At 41.2% G+C, this 19,130-nt stretch overlaps 1 protein-coding gene across 1 annotated transcript; it reads right to left on the bottom strand.

The window, feature by feature from the left end:
- Positions 1-517: 517 nt before the first annotated feature.
- On the bottom strand, positions 518-18,342 carry sypl2a (synaptophysin-like 2a). The gene is made up of 6 exons (XM_034082732.2): positions 18,109-18,342; positions 17,801-17,875; positions 6,059-6,177; positions 4,335-4,533; positions 3,131-3,310; positions 518-1,993 (listed from the first exon to the last, which is right to left on the bottom strand). The coding sequence occupies exons 1-6, from the start codon at positions 18,121-18,123 to the stop codon at positions 1,868-1,870; spliced, it is 714 nt and encodes a 237-aa protein (XP_033938623.1). The 5' UTR covers positions 18,124-18,342; the 3' UTR covers positions 518-1,867.
- Positions 18,343-19,130: the final 788 nt, after the last annotated feature.

Here is a 19,130-nt window from a genome sequence, read left to right as displayed (position 1 = left end):
TGTGCGCTGTGATGATTCCGCTGTACCTTTAGTAATGAATATTAAATGTTGTGAGGAAATCTTTCCACCAATAATTCCAATAAGTAATCCAAAATGTATTCACTTCAGGTTTACGAAAGTAACTGTAGATACAGATTACTCGTTTTTCAAATGTAACGCGAGCTGAATACAGTTACTTGATTTTTGTATTCTGATTACGTAACGCCGTTACATGTATTCCGTTACAACCCAACCCTGGACCCAGAGTAGTGCCGACATCGGATTCAAAATCCAGGAAACAGAAATCACTGATTACATTTTTGAATGTGGCGCCCGAGCATTATTTGACACTTTTTTACCAACATAATCTGAATGAATCCGCTCACTTTGCATCACATCGGTTTAAGCAGGATGGTAGATTCTACAAAACCGTATAGCAGACTAACTGTAAATATGCTATAATGTCTGTAAAGCACGAGGGTGGGTGTACACATTCATCAAAACATTTTTGCAAAGTCATTAAGAAAAGGAGACAGAGTCCAGAAGTTACAGCTCTCATGTTTTACACTTGTAAATACAGATGCACCATTGCTTCCTTTTGCACAACAAGGTATAAAATACATGAAGTCCAAATGTAGTAATCCATTACGTCAGCATTCAACATATTACTGTGCTCCAATTAAACTAAAATGATCAAACATTTCACTAATGTGTCAAATTTCAATATGATGTGGAAGATATACGACTTGCTGCACAGGTTGCCCAGTAACAGTGACTTCATAGAGAGCACTACATTCTCTTAGTGCAATGCCAGGTCACCCACTGCAGCAGGTCACCCACTGCAGCAGGTCACCCACTGCAGCAGGTCTCCCACTGCAGCAGCCTGTAGTGGGAGGCATTGGTGGTAAAGCTACATGGAGAGCAGCACTATGGGCACTGGTCGTTAGAATTACACAATGGCTATTTGAACTATTTATCATCACACGATTAATCGACTCAGTGGTAGAATATGTTTAACAACAAATGTGACATTGCAGAATAAATCAAGGAGAAGCTTTACAGACACTTCTTCATTGGGGAATACGAACAGAAACCCAACATTGGTTCTAAAAGATGCCACGGAACCAACACATGTAGTTTAAAATACACATGAAGCCTATAAATAATGTCTCTGCAAGTCGGTTTTGCAAAAGATGGTTGAAAAAGAGCATTGGTGTTATGGAGTAGTGTAAATGTAACGGGTCCCTCCACTGGGAAGGCATGGACAGCTGCAGCAGTAAACATGCAGAGAACCTGACTTGTTCTGAAAAGATAAAACATAGCCGTCTCAAATGCTGTCACAACCAACATGGAACTCAAACGGACACTTTCATAATAAAAGTGCAGTAGATTGTGGTGTTATGTCTTTTACTTAGTGTATTCTTTTAAGGCACAAGAGAATCAGAGTGTGTTGAAACTTGAACGTGTGTGTGTCAGTAGATCAGAACATTAGTGGCGTTTAATTGAGCTGTAAGCAGAGTTCAGAAGAGAGAGACGAGGACATGCTCTGGTCTCAGTCGTGTCTTGAACTGGAGGAAAACAAGAGCATTCACTTAATTGACGTGTTTAGAAGTACAGTACTTGGAATCTGTACTGTACTCCAGATGACAGTGAAACTCTTATCTACTCTGGACTCTTGCTCAGAACAGCGACAGGTGTGCACTAGCTTCTCTGCTGATGTGAACACCAACATGCATACAGTGAGGACCGATTAATAAAAGAAATTAGTACATTGACTCGTGTTGGGATGTGGAGGGGGGCATTTGGGACAATCGCCTTCCTTTTGTATCCATGTGTGCATGTTTCCATCAGAGGCCAGTGTTGGGATCAAGGACCCTCAGTGACGTGGCTAAGGCCCGGGGGCCCCTTCCTCCTCCATGGTTGCTGGTGGGTTGGGATCCTTGTGGAAAGGAGTCTCCTTGTAGATGAACCAGCAGTTGCCTGCCCACAGCATCAAGTTCAAAAAGCCAAATATCTGCAGGAACACAGGAAACAGATGAGGGACCACTCCTCAAGCTCAGCCTCTCTAATAAAACGCATCATTGATTTGGAGAAATACATACTGGTAACTTTAAAGTAAGGATTCAAATATGTTTCACTTAAACATCAACACTTACATTATATGTAACCAATGTAAATAAGTATTGCATTCACAGATCAACTTAAATATTGCATGAAACAGTAAACTGTTCATTCTACGCTGCTGCAGCACTGAAAGGGAAAGTCAGTTTTTATTTTAAACACCAGGTGGCACACCTCGATCACTGAGACAACATAATACCTTGTTAGCCACCCTCAGAAGTATGTGGAATACTTTTTTATTTTTAAATCGATAGACTTCGTAGTGGCGCTAGGGTTGATATTAGGCGCTCATCTTTAACAAAATGCAAATTGTGATCTTCCAGACAGTCCACAGCTGGTGACCGCACTCCGTGTGGACCACGTTCCCACAGAGTTTACCGCTGTAGTTAAAACACTATGCCAATATGGCAAAATGCCAACACTCCATCACCAGCTAGGCCGGCTTTTGGACACAAACAATGTTCAGACAGATGTACTGTATACTCTCAGGTATGGGCGTTGCAGGGGTTTTATGAAGCATCCTACCAGCACCATCAGAAAGGACCATCTTAGAAATAACGCCACTATGTTTTAGTGTAAAACAGTCAAATTAATGATATCCTTTATTATTCTTTCAATTGTATAGATTCAAAATACTAAAAGGTTGTCTTGTATGTCATATTCAAAACAAGTGGCCTGGATGTGTCTTATAGCAAATGAATATGGCTTTTACTTTGGGTTAACTTTCAATTATCACTAGTATCATTGTCCACGTTTTACTGTATTTGTCCTGTTTTGCTTTTATTTTACATTTAAAAAAAATTCTTTTTAAAATTGTTGTATTTCTTGTCAGCTTTAATTCAAGGGATTTTCATTAGGATCACTGTAGATGTTTTATCTTGTTCTGTATCTATTTTTACATTATTTTAATATGGTTGTTGTGTTTTTCTGTAAAGGACTTTGGGCTGCTTTGTACATGAAAGGTGCTGTACACTACACCACAAGACATTCTCCCTATAGGACCGATGTGCACGACTGGACCATGACTTACCACAGAGGCATTGAGGCGGCCCATGGAAGGAAACTCCCCTGCTTTGCAGGTGCTATTGCATTGATCATTCATCACTAGGTGACCTGGGTTAGTGGCCCATTTCACATCCGTCAGGCCTTTGCCCCAGGCTGAGGAGGACACGAGCCAGAGGAAGGCGAAGGCCGCGGTCACCACAAGGTCCTGATGAGAGTACACAGTGTGTGAACATACTAGTATTCAGACTGTTCCCGAGAACACTTTGTCTACTTGACAATGAGTCAACCGGAACCGTTTTCATCCTTGTTTATAAGGTAATTCATATTTACACAATCTCTATATAATGTTCCGTTAATGGCTACTTTGCCTATTGATGTGGAAGTTTACAAGCTCCTCAAGAAAAAAACTGAACAGTGTTATGAAAAATAAATCTGTTGCTGTCTTTCTGTTTGACAATAAGATTAAGGCTATACTCTAGTTCTGGTGACAAAATAGTAGGGATATTTAATAACTTGAATGTCATTAAAACAGCCCCAATCAAATTGTCCAACGGTTGGCATTTAAAATAATAATTCTGCATGTTATCTTTGAGGTAACATCCTCATTCACACGTTTAACGTTCTTCAAGAATACACATTATAAGAGAAAAGTCCCTCTGGGGCAGTGCTTCTCAAAGTGTGGTCCACGGACCACTGGTGGTCCGTGAGTATATTGGTACAATTTCACATTTTAAATAAATTAATAAATTAAAGTTTTACGCACTCTCGCGGGAATATCTCCGCAATGGAGCGAGCTTAAGTTTCACTTTCGATGGTATGATATAGCCCAGAGCAACACCTTCATCACACATGTTGCCACTTGTTTGTACCATTTTCAGGCGATTTGTAATCTGTTCTAGAAAAACGATGTGATTTTGGATATTTGTGGAGTTTTTTTATTGGTTAAGTGGTCCTTGGTATGAAAAAGTTTGAGAAACACTGCTCTGGAGGGAACACAGGGATTTGAGCCTGTGAAGACCATTAACATGCACATACACCTATAGAACACACTTTAGGAAAGGGAAACTCCAAAAAGCAGAACGTGGCAGCCTTACTGCTTACTGTGTGATGTCAACTCAGGTATTTTATTAGTGTTTCTGATTCACTGGGAATCTTTGACAAATTCTCTTTTTTCCCCCTAGCTGATCATTTTGGTACTTATTTGAATATGGCTTCAGATTAGTACTCACTATGGTGGGACCCCGGGAGGTCAGGCGGTAGACGTGTTGGAAGCCCAGGTAAAGGACCAGTGTGGCGGTGCAATACAGGAACCCAAACACACCAACACACACAAAGAACTCTGCAGAGGAGGAGAAGTCGCCCTGCAGGTAGGTGTCATCTGGTATGCTGCCGTTACATAGTGGTATCTGGTATGGGCTTTTGGGCAACCTGCAGGGGTACGGAGAAAGGAGAACACCTTCTAACTGCCACTCAGATGAGTCTGGTTTTTACTCCGTGACTTCAGAGAAAACAAGCCCTCACCTGGGTTACTCTTCTATCCGAGGAATGCAAGTAGAGAGAATATAAAAGGGTTAGGCGAGACTTTTTATTTACAAGACTGTATTAATTCAAACAGAACCTTCAACTCATCTGCATGGCCATAGATCAGCTTCATCAGAAAGAAAACTCACAGAGGTCTGAGTTCTTTTCAGAACATTTCTTAAAATCACTAACTACACACAAAAGAGAAGACCCTCAACAGAAGACCACAATGACCAAAAGGAAGTAGGAATAATCTACTATAATGTTGGTATATTGGTTGACGGGGACGCAACACGGACGGGTTATTCACACACATTGCATCACATGTCACTTGTTAGACGCTTTTATCCAAAGCGACCAACATGCATTCAGTACTGTGGGCAATCCCCACAGGAGCACTCTGGGGTGAAGTGTCCTTCCCAGGGAACCAACGACATGCTGACTGCAGTTGCTCCTCTGATCAACGCACTATCCCACTGAGCCACAGCCTAAGGGAGGATAATAAGAGCTTACGTAATAAGTATCACATTAATCAAATTGCACTGTGACTGCTTCTTATTATACACACATGCATTTCCAAACATCTGGACTACCTATGTTGCAAATGTATTATCTTTTCAATTTACACACGGCATCTATTGCACGTCTGTCCGTCCTGGGAGAGGGATCGCTCCTCTGCTGCTCTCCCTGAGGTTTCTCCCATGTTCCCTTTAAACTGGGGGTTTTCTTCGGAAGTCTTTCCTTGTACGATGTGAGGGTCTTAGGACAGAGGGTCTGAGGACAGAGGGTCAAAGGACAGAGGGCCTAAGGACAGAGGGTCTGAGGACAGAGGGTCTAAGGACATAGGGTGTCGTATTGTCATACTGATATTCTGTACACACTGTGAAGACCACTGAGACAAATGTAACATTTGTGACATTGGCCTATAGAAATAAACATTGATTGATTGACTGCTCTGAGCAACCTATATCAGAAAATGATATGCTCAAGCCGGCTAAAAACCAAGGGGGACAGAAAGGATAAATATGTTGTCTTACGCTACGGTTGTGAACAGTGATTTACTGGAAAGTAAGATCAAAATGTAGCTGCAAGATTTGTAAAATATATCTAATTGCGATTATTTTGGACTGGTATTGCGATCACGATATAGGAGCGGTCCATCATATTTGCATCATTATTCCCATTATCATTGAAAAATATATAAAAATAACTGTAGTGGGATTCGTTTAGGACTGTACCAAAACATGTGTTTGGTACAGTCTGTAGAATGATATTTGCAGGACGTGATATCTGCAGCTCCACAATACTTCATTCAGAATGATATAACACATATTCAGTCTCTCTCTCTTTGAACTCTCCTGTAGTATTGGCAGTAATGTGGACACCTTCAATAAGAGCTCTATGGCTGGTAGCATGCAGCGATGTACAGTACCTGAATGGGTAGGCGAACGCAGGGTTCACATCCTTCGGTTCAGCTCCAATGCAATTGACTGTAAAGTGGGATGACCCAGAGTAACCTCCAGTGGTGGAAAAGGCAAAGATGGTGAAGACCTGTAGAGGCGGAGAAACAGAAGGAGAAGAGGTTTTCAATAAGGGGTATTTTAAAGTTGTGAGGCTTTTGCTTTTATGGACATCTTACCTGATACTGCAGCTGTAGTTGTAATAGATTAAAAACATGTTTTATGATAAACGAATTAAAGCCAACTGCTGACCAGCCTCCCACATTTAAGTCAATATATATATATCAATATATTGATACAATGATGCTCTTTCCCTTTCCATAAGTAACAGATGTGATTTTCAACAAACACCCCACTTCAACATCTCTCCACCCCCCCCCATTCTTACATCCTTTTCCACACAGGAAACTCCCTCCCTGCTCTGAAAACAAAAATGGCTAACCCTTTAATATAAAGCTGACACACCAAACTGAGCTTCAACTAGTGCAGCTCTTACAAAAAGCATACATCTACATTCTCTTTGACTGAAGAGAGGTTCCTGTACTGTAGTCCAACAGACTGACCCGTCCAGGAGACCGAGGACACCAGCCTTATCCTTAAAGTGACAACACTTTGGAGTAACTGCCCATTTAGCTACATGACATTAAGTTTCATGTTTTTTCACTTTTAAATGTTGAAATTAAATGAAAAAGAATTAGTACTGGAAAACGGCAAGTATTAGAAACACCTTTATACATTTAGCTCAAAAAGAGATCGACCAAAAACACCATAAACAGCAGCAGCATTCAGAGCAAAAACTTTATCAGATGTGAAACTCTCACATCTCACAGGTGACGAGATGTCAGGTGATTAAGAAGTCTGCAGCAGTTCGTGTCACACACTGGATTGAACTAAGCCAATCTATAAGAGCCTTCCATGTTTCAGCTGGAACAAGTTATTAACCCTATGCGGTGACGAGTAGCTTCTCAGTTCTTAAACAACCATGTCGGAGGACACATCCCGTGGTTGTGAGAGGATGCTAATCAGATTCAGAAGGGTCAAATGATTGGCCTGCATCAAGCAAAGGAAACAACTAAGGAGAACTATTTACATCGGGTAAAGAACTGTCCAACGCATTATGAAAACCAAATCAATGAATCCAGATGTACCCTGTTCCAGACGCATCATTGTAAGAAGAGAGGCGATGCAGCGATGTACCCATCACGCCTAGTGCTTACCGTACGAGCCTGTGGGAGCAGTGTCAGGATCTGGGGTGCTGCAGTTTGTCAGCTCTATCTTCAGCAACAGTATGTTCCCAAAGATGACCGACTCGGCTGACTACCTGAATATACTGAATGACCAGGTCTTTCCATCAACGGAGTTTTTCTTTCTTATGGCACGGGCGACATTTCAGCAGCAAAATGATGCCACGGCAACCGAGTGTCGTACTCGGAGCTAAAGGCTGTCCAACGAGATATAAGAGTGTGCAGCCATTTGCTTTGGACGGCAGCGCAGCTTGAGAAAAACACTGGCATTTTCCTACAAGGAGAGAAACAAGTTGTTTTGATCTTCAACTATGCTGACACAGAGCAGACCCCGGCAGGAAGAATGGAAAGCAGAGAGGAACCCACACCATTTCCTCTGAGCCTCAACATGGACTGACTGAGCAGAAAAGCTGGGATGCCACTCCAGGGTCAGCAGAGAGCCAGCTGCAGTGCTGCACAGACTGCAGGCTGGTGTTAAAGACGGCCAGTAGGCGACTATGCATCTGCTTCAGCCAACGGTCCAGAGACGGGGATGAATTGTGTCGCAAGATGTAGACAATTTGAACAGCTTATCTTCATTGAAGCACGAGAGTAACCCACGGTGAAACTTGGGACAGGCTGAACAATGTTGTTGGCTGTGGGACCTGGACAGGGTTCAGGCCTGTACAGTATTTCACTGAGCACCACGTTGAACATAAACATGTTTTAGCCTTACTGCCAAATACAATCCTAATGACACGATATCCCTCCCAAAGACCTATCACACCCTTGGGCAGCACTGAGCCAGGGAAAACGTGTTATGCTACTATATCTGTAAACAGGTACTGACTGGTGCCGTGTCATCCTATTTTTAAAGGCAGGACACTATGTGTTCAAATAGAGACATGTGTTGCAACAGAGCAGAGGGAGCCGCTCTGTCAGACAGTCAACACTCACCTCATGCCACAGATAAAACTAATGTGTATTACTAATAAGTAGCGAGGAAATATTTGATGTTTTTTATATGGCTGGAATACCTATGTTTCCTTTGGGGGGAATCGTAGTGGTCTTACAGCTTGTAGCTTTCTCAACATCTTTAGAAAGTAGTATTACATGTTCCTCAGTTTAGGACCGTCTGTTGGCCGACAGTGGCCGTAACACAGGTTACACATATCACTATAACCGTGTCGCACTTGCAAGATGGTCTCATAAACCTTGGTTGCATTCTTTGTTATTAATGAAACAGAATGTATCTATCGAGGACTGTTCACACACAAAAGGTTCCAAAAAGTGCTTCACAGAAAATGTAATTAAATAAAAAAAGAATGATACCAATTTCCCCTCCAAAGCGATTACGTTGTGATTAACACAACACTCAATATCAACTGAATACGATAAACTAATTACTGAATAAACCACAACTAAATGAATTAAGAGCCAAACTAAAAAGTTAGGTTTTGAATTGACCTTTAAAAGTATGAACATCCTCAGGTGGGGTTTGTGTTCACAGTCGGTATCAGTAAGTCCAGTAGAAGAAGACCTGGGTGTATATGGAACATGACCTTGATGTAATATGGTCTGAAGGAAAGTGTCCTTCAATACAAATCAAATGGTGTTGTTGCAGTTGTTTTGTCAAGGCCTACGGTAGCTTGTAGCCCCGCCCCCACAGCTCTCCTCTACCCATTCCCAGAACACCCTTCCTCCAATGAAACAGCTCCTGATTGGAGCATGCGTTTCTTGGTTCCATACTTTCTCTTAAGAATAATGTCCTTTGTTGAAACACATCCAGGGGAGGCAGTGGACTAGTGCGTTGGTGTTGGGATCAGGGGGTCACAGGTTCAAACCCCACTGCAGTCAGCACGTCGTTGTGTCCCTGAGACACTTCACCCCAAAGTGCTCCTGTGGGGATCGCCCACAGTGTTGAGTATGTAAGTCGCTTTGGATAAAAGCGTCGAACAAGTGTCATGTGATGTAATCCACATCCGCTGAAGCACATTCCCAGATCACCAGGGTCCTTTTCAGCGCTATAACTTCTGTATAGAGACGCACAGGGCCAGGCACAGAGCTGAACCGCCTGCCTGGTGCAGCAGAGCAAAGACAGCCGTATAAACAGAAACACACACAGAACTGTTGTGCAGTATTTAGCAACCTTCAAGCCACTCAGGATTTCCAGGAATGGGTTTCATGTTTCAGGTGTCTATGGATCGCCACAACATTTCTCAGCTTACATCTCAGCCCTGTTTGAACCACCCAATCTGACGGAACCCCAAATAAACTCCTCATATGGGGTCAGGAAGGGTTCCCTGTCCAGAGTCCAATGACTCAGCCTCCCACAGACTGGCTGAAGCATTCCTCACAAGTTCTCCTGATCAGGGAGTGGCAGGACTGATCAGAGACGGAGCAGCAAATCAAAAGGTTCTGACATCGGCTATTTAACATTTCAGAAAAAACAACCGTTACTAACACATCATATGAACAGGAACTAATAGTGACTAAACTAGAGCCAGGTTGTGATTACAAAAACAACCAGAGACAGCACCGACCTTCCACCTGACTCTGAACCCTACTGGCCGATGTCCATGAATACAAACCAGTCTGACATTCAGTAATGTCCATTCTAAGCATACTTCCACAGCATTACAGTAGAGAAAGTTAGGCAGCGCTGAAATACTAAGGATGCCTCTCCCTGACAGAATTCTGTTTTGTTCAGCCTTGAGACTATGGCAGACGGAAAACAACTAATGGAACTTGATGAACTGCCTGGAGGAATTGGAAAAAGTAAAGTAGAAAAACTAAGAACAACAATGTGTGTACGATGCTGAAAATGTTAAAAGAGCAACATTTCTCAAATGAAAAATTAGAGCCAACGAATTGATGGCCACATTTTTTTAAACATTGAAAGCAACAGCCTTATTAGGTCACACACAATTGTTGGAACAGAGGGAAATGATGAACTAGAAATGAACATGAGAAGAAAATAAACACATTCTTATTTGCTTTTGACATAATATAAATGGCAGTGGCGAACCGTGTCTATCACAACTGGACCTTCTGTAGACACACACACACACACCCCTATTTATTTGGAGCTCCGTAAAAACAAAGCTGTCTATGCCGTCGGATAGTCTATTTGACAAGTTTTTGTTAACAAACGGAAGTATTGTTTTCTGGTATCACTTTATAATTTTACTTGGAAGATCTGGATTTTGGTATGAGGGCGCACGCCGAGAGTAAGAGGGCGCAGCGCCCCGGTTACCCAGTTTAGACAACACATCGTATGTTAGGGTTATCTTACTAAGGCCTAGTTTTTGCATGGCTGATGGAGTCAGATGGCATTTATCTTTTGAAAAGTGTATTAGGCTTATTGTGTGTAAGGAAATAAGTGGGTTGTATGAAACATTTTTATTTTTTTTTTAAAGGTATTTTTTTTTCCATTGGTTCTAAAATCAATATATTGTAACGACACTACAAGAAACCAAAACATTTAAAAAATCCCCTGGCTATGATTTAGACCAGGGGTGGGGAACCTCCGGCCCCCGGGATTTGGTACGGCCCTTGAGGTAATTTATAAACACACGCAAAAAAGAAAAAAGTTAAAGAAATCTTGACCGCAAACAAATTAAACAAAGTGAGTGCCTGTTTTTCCTGGCCAAGGTCAGGGTCCTTGAACACAACACGAGCCTAACGTGTCATCACGTGGTACATGTCTCCTCTGACAGGGGTGCAGTTCTGACGGAGAGCACCAGAATGTGGCTCCGTTTTTTTTTGTTTTTTTGAAGCTGTAGTACAAATGCCGCAGTTTTTGAGTGGCTGTGTCTTTAGTTGAAAGCCCAGTGGCGATCTGTCATAGTGATCATTACAGTCAATAGCTTTGTCGTTATTAGCATCTGGTTAGCTAGCTATGCTAACGAATATAAGAAGCTTTTTCTCCAACCAGTGAGGTAAAGGCACATCTTTATATGATCATTATAGTTATAAAAAAATAAGAGAATAAAGTAAACGGGTATAAAATACTATATGATAGTAAAAAAAAAGTTGTTATTAATAAACAAGAATACAGTTTGAAAGGAGAGTGATTTGTAAAATATCCATAAAGAAATAGTAAATATGCTTACAGTTCTGTTTCATATGGGTGCTGAGATGTTTCCATAGATCTCCTAATGTTGCTCTCAAAGTGCACCAGATTGATGCTTTTAACTTCAACATTTAAAAAAAAATCTTCCTGGGGGAGCATGCCCCCCGGACCCCCATAGAGGAGGTTAGGTAAGGCTCAATAAGGCTGCAACTAATGGTTACTTTAATTATTATGATTCCGTCTTTATTTGGTCAAATGTGAGACAACAGTGACAAATGCCCACGCCAGTTTCTCAAAGTCTAAGGTACCGTTTTAAATGTCTTCCAAAGACGCTCAGGAGTGTTATTATATTTGAGAGGATGAAAAGGAGAATCTTCTCACATTTTTGGACAAAAAATGACTTCTCTTAAACAACCTGCAGAAGTAAGAAAACAATACACTTTGCTCTGGTGATATTTATGTGTATTGAGGTTTGAAACAGTGACTGATTGTGCAATGTGCAGTAAACTTCAGTAGAATCAAAGCCAGCCAGGAGTGACCATCACAGCAGAGAAGCAGATTAGTACACTGCATGTTAATACCAACAGAACATGGCTGAGCCACAAGTACACGCCTCAAATACACTCAGCTCTGCACTGAGTATTAACTGTCACATTAGAGGGGACGTTCCCCAAATGTTTCTTTTTTCAGTATAAGGTGCATTCAAACGACTCGTTATGAAGTGCATCACATAGACTCACAGGGTAGAGATATTTAGGGCACGCTCCACCGAGCAGCAGAATAGATTTACTGAACAAATGTACCGGTGACTTTAATTAAATGTTCTATGTCAACAGGTTCCACATAATTGTACTAGGTTAGTTGAAAGCAATAGTACCAAGTTGAACCTATTGTGTTTTATTTAAACTTCATATTATTGCTGTCAACTAACATAATACCGTTATGTGTTATCTGTTTGAATAATAAATACATTTATTTAAGTCAATGGTTAGATTTGTTGTTGAGTGTACATCCTCGCATGTGATTCTCCACCTATGGCATTGCTCACAATAAACACAGAGCTGGTTCACAAGAGCACCGACTCAGACTCTGATTTCCATTTGGCCAACCGAACAGATTCTTTACACTAGATTTGTAAACAACAACACGACATGGCATGCACAACAACACTGGCTGGAGCTGCTTAGCTGTCTGTCATTATGCAGCCGGACTATTTCAACACTGACTATAAGTCAGGTAAGTTGAACCGCCTCGGGGGGGCGGTCTGAACTGACACTTGACCTGCCGTGACAAAAAATAAAGACGCTAACTACCTGACGATAATTAGCCATCACCATGTCGAAACTAACAAAGATATCTGGTGCCCAGGGAAGAAAGAAAATAAAAGAGGAGGATGAATAACGGAAGAAACACAAAGGTACAGTAACGTTAATGTGATGATTAATCAAAATTCAATTGAATTGTAGTTACCGTTGATGGAACAGTATTAACTTGGTAGCTTAATTTGAGACGATTGCAAGGTCGTTTCTTTGCTAATCAATAGTTCTATTTAGAGTTAACGTCATTTACCGTTACTCCCACGATAAATTCCATACCTTAGCCTTTATCTTTAATATGCTATATTACACTGCACTTAACTGCTTCTTTGCCATCTGGTTAGATGCTAAAGCTGAATCTACAGGTGCATCGAAAAACATTACTTTTCTTCTGTAATTTAAGTTAAAAAAAAGAAACATTCATATATTCTAGATTCATTATTCATAAAGTGAAATATTTCAAGCCTTTTTTGTTTTAATTGTTATGATTACAGCTTACAGATCATGCAAATCACTAATCCTGTATCTCAAAATAGTATAATAGATCAAACCAATCAAAACAGGATTTATAATACAGATATTTCGACCTTCTGAAAAGTTTGTTCATTTATGTACTCAATACTTGGTGGGGGCTCCTTTTGCACAGATACATGCATACATGGTATGGAGGCAATATATGATATTGTGAGCTGCACCTGTAATCTGATTTCTATAATATGTCTTATGCTACGTTCACACCGGACGCGAGGCGACGCGATTACATGTAAAGTCAATGCAGAGACACGATCAGACGCGAATTCGCTCCGACGGCGCGCATGATTGAGGCGATGGAAGGGTGCCGCGTCAAACGCGAGAGTTCAATTTTTTCAACTCGGGTGTCAAATTCACGTGGCGCGTTCTCGCGGAAGCCAATCAGCGGTGAGGATCTCAGCCTGCCGTCACTGACCTTCAACCAGAAAACATCAGCCATTAGCTGTTAGCAGTTAGCACACAGAGATCACAGCTCCTCATATCTGTTCAGAAACTGTACAAAAGTTAAAGTACAAACCACAGACTGTCTGTGTCATGGAGAATACGGTCGCTGGTTTATTTATGTCTGTAGCCCGTTGTTATGAGTGTGGAGTGAGCAGATACAACGTTAGCTTAGCCTGGTCGACCCAATCTCCATTCAGAAAACAAGCATTTTAAAAAGGTGTTTCTCTGCCGTCTGTCTGCAGACTTGTCAAAGCATTAATTCATGAGTTTTACTAACCGGTATCAGTATGTTGTTATGTCGGCATCATTTAGAAACGTGTATTACAATTTAATCACGGTCAAATATGTTCATCTTGTTGTAGTTGTAGCTCCCGAGCGCGTCTTGTTTGAATGATGCGAGTAAACACAGCTGGCAGCCGCGGTGAAACTCGAGCGACTAGAGCGACTAGAGCGATGCGATAGGAGCGTTTAGAGCAGGAGTGTCAAACTCAATTTTATTGCAGGCCACATTCGCATAAAGGATGCACTCAAAGGGCCGGTTGTAACCAGTGTTGGGACTAACGCGTTACTGTAACGCCGTTATTTTTGGCAGTAACTAGTACTCTAACGCATTACTTTTTAAATTCAGTAACTCAGTTCCCGTTACTCCGTTACTGCGTTAGTTTTTTTATATAGTCAACAGCCAGGCGAACAGAGATGAGAACTGTACTTAAGTACAGTACTTGAGTAAATGTACTTAAATACTTCCTGTGTCACATGCGGAGACGCGCTGTGGGCGTGTTTGTGTTGTTTACTAACAAGACTGTCATGGCGGCGGCGGAGCTCAAGTCGAGTTTCTCCACCTGGAGATATTCTCACTATTTCACTTTTGTCGAGCACAAAGAAAAGAAAGTTTCTGTTAAATGTAAGTTGTGTCCTGGCGGGTCAAAGAGCCTATCTACTGCCCAAACCAGTCATTCAAATCTCTTAAAACATCTGCAGAAACAACATGCTGGGACGAAGCTAGTAGCTAAGACCACAGAGACTCAGCCGACGCCCCTCCACCTCCACCTGCACCTAAGCAACAGCGGCTGGATTTTAACCAAGGGACTGCTAGCCAGGGGAAAGTCGATAAAGCCATTGCACGGTATGTTGTAGAACACATGCAGGCTATTGCCACAGTGGAGTCACCCGCTTTCAGGGAGCTAGTTAGCATGATAGCATGTCCGGGCGGCACACGGCATATGGAACAAGAATATACAAAAATGGAAAGCCAGCTAATATCTATGCAATCCAGATTGCATATCATGCATGTCAAGTTGATCAACAGATTTTATTATTCTCCAATGCAATAACAGTACTGAAATGAAGGCTATAAGGGCATTCATGGGAGCCCTTTTTTTAAGTAACTAAAACGTTACTTTTTGGTATAAGTAATCAGTAAAGTAACTGAGTTACTTTTGAAATGAAGTAACTAGTAATGGTAACTAGTTACTGGTTTTCAGTAACGAGCACAACACTGGTTGTAACTATATATAATATATATATAAATAATGTATAATATGACATTATTGCCTCTGAATTGGATTATTATCGGATAGGATAATAACTTAGTAATTAGCTACGTCTGAAAGCAGAAGTCCAGGGCAAATAATTGCAAGTCTCTTCAGTGCGCATGTCACAAAACAAGATGCATTGTGGGACATATAGTTTATGGGCAACCTGCTTCTGTAAAGTGGCATGTAACCGTATAATAAACGTATTATATTCTTTGCAAGCTCTTAAACGTATTATATTCTTTGCAAGCTCTTGCGGGGCCACATAAAATGAAGCCGCGGGCCGGATTTGGCCCCCGGGCCTTGAGTTTGAGACCCCTGGTTTAGAGCGAAGCGAATATTCGCATCGCGTCCGGTGTGAACGTAGCATTAGGTCTAGCAAAAATAATGCATCTCTTGATGGTCACATCAGAGGTTGCGCTAGACTTTTTCGCTGCCCGTCATTTTGATGGACAGGATCGTAAGACTTCTGTCAAAATCCAGAATTACCCGTCGGCCTTTAGACAACTCTGACGGGGACGGGGGACGGGGGAAAGCATGCTCGTGAACTGTCAACGGGGGGGGGGACGGGACAGTTCACATGCGCCGTGTTATGCATGGCTGCTGCACCTCGCGGGAGCGTGCACAGCGTAAAGCCAAAACTCAGACATTTCAATGATTTGTACGGCACAGTTAGGTTTGGAAACGGTATAATTTCCTTTTTGGAGGGCACGCATAACACGGCATAACACCGGAGCCTCGCTGCGGGGAAACTTTGGCGCTGTTCCGAGTTTGTTCTAATCTGTCAAAGTTCGGTTAACGCGACCTCTGGGTCACATATACTTCTCTTCTCTCTTCAGATGCACTTTGGGGCGCCAGCTAATTGGTCAGGGCCGGTGTTGTGCCGAATGATGCACCCCCGCCGTGAAATGCACCCCTCGTCACAGGAACGCGCATTTGAAAAGGAAATGTTTACACCTTAAAACGATGCTTAAAACGAAAAGTAAACGTCCAGGGTTTTTGTTTTTTTAATGGTAATTTTCAGACTGTGAGTCATTTAGTGGTGGCTCATATAGTCTTGATTCTTGCGTTTAAACTTTTCGCTCCGTATTTTGATGGTTGGGGTTTTGCAATATACGTTGGTCAGGGGGACATTGTTTGTTGACGCACAGGTGGCCCGAGGGGACGGCATGAGCCGAGGGACCAGGCATGAGCGTCAGTTCTGAAGCTAGGATGTTGCATTGTATTTTGTGGAACATTACAAGTAAAGTATGTGAGAGTAAGAGTGTGTATCGTTATTATCAGTAAAGCATACAATACATATTGAAACATGGGCTGTCGAATCCTGGATTTTGTATTCATTCGTCACTTCTTTTTCAGTTATTTTTTTATTTAATTGTGACGTCCTGTCTGTATACACATACTTTAAAATGTATCGTTTAATTTTACATATAATAATCAAAATATATGTTTACAAATGTTACATAGTCTTTGTCAGCATATTTTTGCATTTTAAAGATGACTCTTTTACTTTTTTGTGTTAATTATTCGGGTCTAAATGAGCTAATGGATTTTTACATCAAGTGCTTGAGGGTGGGATTAATAGAAACATCTTTTTTGGGGGGGGGGGTGCTTTATACAGCAGGCCTGGTTGCCATTTGCTATCTCTGACACATACATGAAACTTGATCCATTTATTTGTACTAGTTTATTTGTATACCATCAAAAGTGCTTGAGGGTGGGATTAATAGAAGCATCTTTTGTTGGGGGGGGGGCATTTTACGGCGGGGGTGCATAATTCGGCACAACTGTTGTAACATTTGTATTTGAATTATTATATGACAAATATGTAAAATTAAACAATACATTTTAAAGCACGTGTATACAGACAGGACGTCACAATTAAATAAAAACATGTAAAAAAACTGAAAAAGAAGTGACAAATGAATGCAAAATCCAAGATTCGACACCCCAAGCATCAAAATACGGAGCGAAAGGTTTTACCACAAGAATCAAGACTATATGAGCTACCACTAATCGACTCAGTCTGCAAATTACCATTAAGACGTTAACTTATCGCTTTTAAGGTGTAAAACCTTTCATTTTCAAATGCGCGTTCCCGTGACAAGGGGTGCATTTCACGGCGGGGGTGCATAATTCGGCACAACACTGGCCATGGAAAGAGTGAAGGGAACGCTGTATATTACTCATAAGTTTAACATTGGGAAATCAGTAGCTATCTGCAATGTAAATCCTCAAGCTACGGCATGACTTCACTCAGTAAACAGGTCAAAGGCCAATACTCCAACGTTACACACGAAAAAAGGAGAGGCAGAGGAACCTGCAGCAGTTATTGGGCGTTATTTTTCAGCCTTTAAAGTTTCGAGTACGTTCTTGAATATATTGCGAAAACAATAAAGGGTGTGTTAACGTATAATTAGTGGAAAGAACTAATAGGGAATATATCAACATCACGAGGCTCAAATGAGAGAAACGTTGATTAGATAGCGAGGCGGAAGGCACATAGAGATAACTTATAACTGAGGTAAATTTGGTTAGGTTTCTAATTTAAAGTAACTGTAGGCCTACGTACTTTTTTTACTTTACTTACCCATTCTAGGACACGGATAAACCCAAGAGGTTCTTTCAATGGTCCCAGGTCCAGAGTAAACCCTGAAGCCAATTTCTGAGGATGAAAAACAAGGTGTGTAAAAATACGCAGAGTGACTACTGATTGAAATATAGTTAGCAAGGTGTAAACAAACTACCGTTGACATTAGACTCCAAACAACTAGTCATCGTTACCTGTTTGTCACCTTGTGGCTAATTGGCCCAGCCCTTGTTAGCCAAACCCTGCTAGCGACATGCTAACGCTAACTTGTGTCAGCATGTGTAACGTCACCCAGCTTACTGACCTACCTGAACAGAGTCCATGAAGACGATCAACAAGTGGGATGCTTGTATGTTACTCCTTAAGTTGTCAGTTCGTTGCAAAGCTAACCTCAAGTTACTTCGTTTGCATTCGAAGAGTAGCAAGCGATACAACGGCTACTGACTGTCAGCAGGAGGCAGAAGAACAGGCAGCAACTGATAAGGCTAGTGTGGAGTGTAAACTCAACAGACAAACTCTGTTCAACTGACCCGCAGTCAAACTAAACAAAATATGCGCTACTTCCGGTTATTACTTTTCAAAATAAAGAAACAAACTAATGGTTTTTTCAATCTTCTTGATCAAAACATGTTGTATGAACCTATGGTATGAACACATAAAATTATAATTCTGGAATAAATAATAGAACGGTAGGCCCTTCCTTCATGTAAGACTTACTGACCCATGTTAACGCTTACAGCTTAAAGCAGAGAAAGACCCTGCACATCCGTAAAAATGAAAGGTGTGTGATACAGTCAGTTATGAGTAAAGCACATGTCTAATACAAAATAAAAGCACATTAATTATCAATATCATAAACCAACAGTTAGCGCAAACTCGGTTGGGCTTTTTAGATAATATAGTTATCATTACCCCACCAATTAATGGAGTTTTTATCACGCTACCTTATAATTAAAAGGTCAATTAAGACAATAAAAAAGTATTGAGCAGATATGTGTGGCCCTACCAAGTCTGTAAGGCTTTTGGGTTTGTAGAATGCTAAATAGTTTGTGTGTTCGGTGGCCTTTCATTGTTGTATAATTCTTACATACTAAGTATATGGAAGCAAACAAGAGACAGAAATATGGAAGCAAACAAGAGACAGAAGTATTTGAATTTGATCAGACACCGAATTTATAGCATTGAAAATAATTACTAAAATCATGTATCTGAATTTTTTTTGCTCCGAACTTACCTATGTGAAATAAAAATGTAATAATTCAAGTTAAAAACATTTGAATAGTCAAATTCAGATCCCAAAAATGTAAGTGAAAAAAATGCGAATGTACAA

This window comes from Pseudochaenichthys georgianus, chromosome 5 (genome assembly GCF_902827115.2).
Source record: "Pseudochaenichthys georgianus chromosome 5, fPseGeo1.2, whole genome shotgun sequence".
NCBI lineage: Eukaryota > Metazoa > Chordata > Actinopteri > Perciformes > Channichthyidae > Pseudochaenichthys > Pseudochaenichthys georgianus.
The sequence above is the reverse complement of the archived record's forward strand: the minus strand, read 5'-3'. Positions and strand labels throughout refer to the sequence as shown.

Bases quoted from the DNA above. Each gene is read 5' to 3' on its own strand.
- sypl2a (XM_034082732.2), bottom strand. The intron at 4,534-6,058 runs GTACTGTACATC...GTACCCCTGCAG, and splicing joins GCGTTCGCCTACCCATTCAG to GTTGCCCAAAAGCCCATACC. The intron at 1,994-3,130 runs GTAAGTCATGGT...GTGTTCCTGCAG, and splicing joins GCCGCCTCAATGCCTCTGTG to ATATTTGGCTTTTTGAACTT.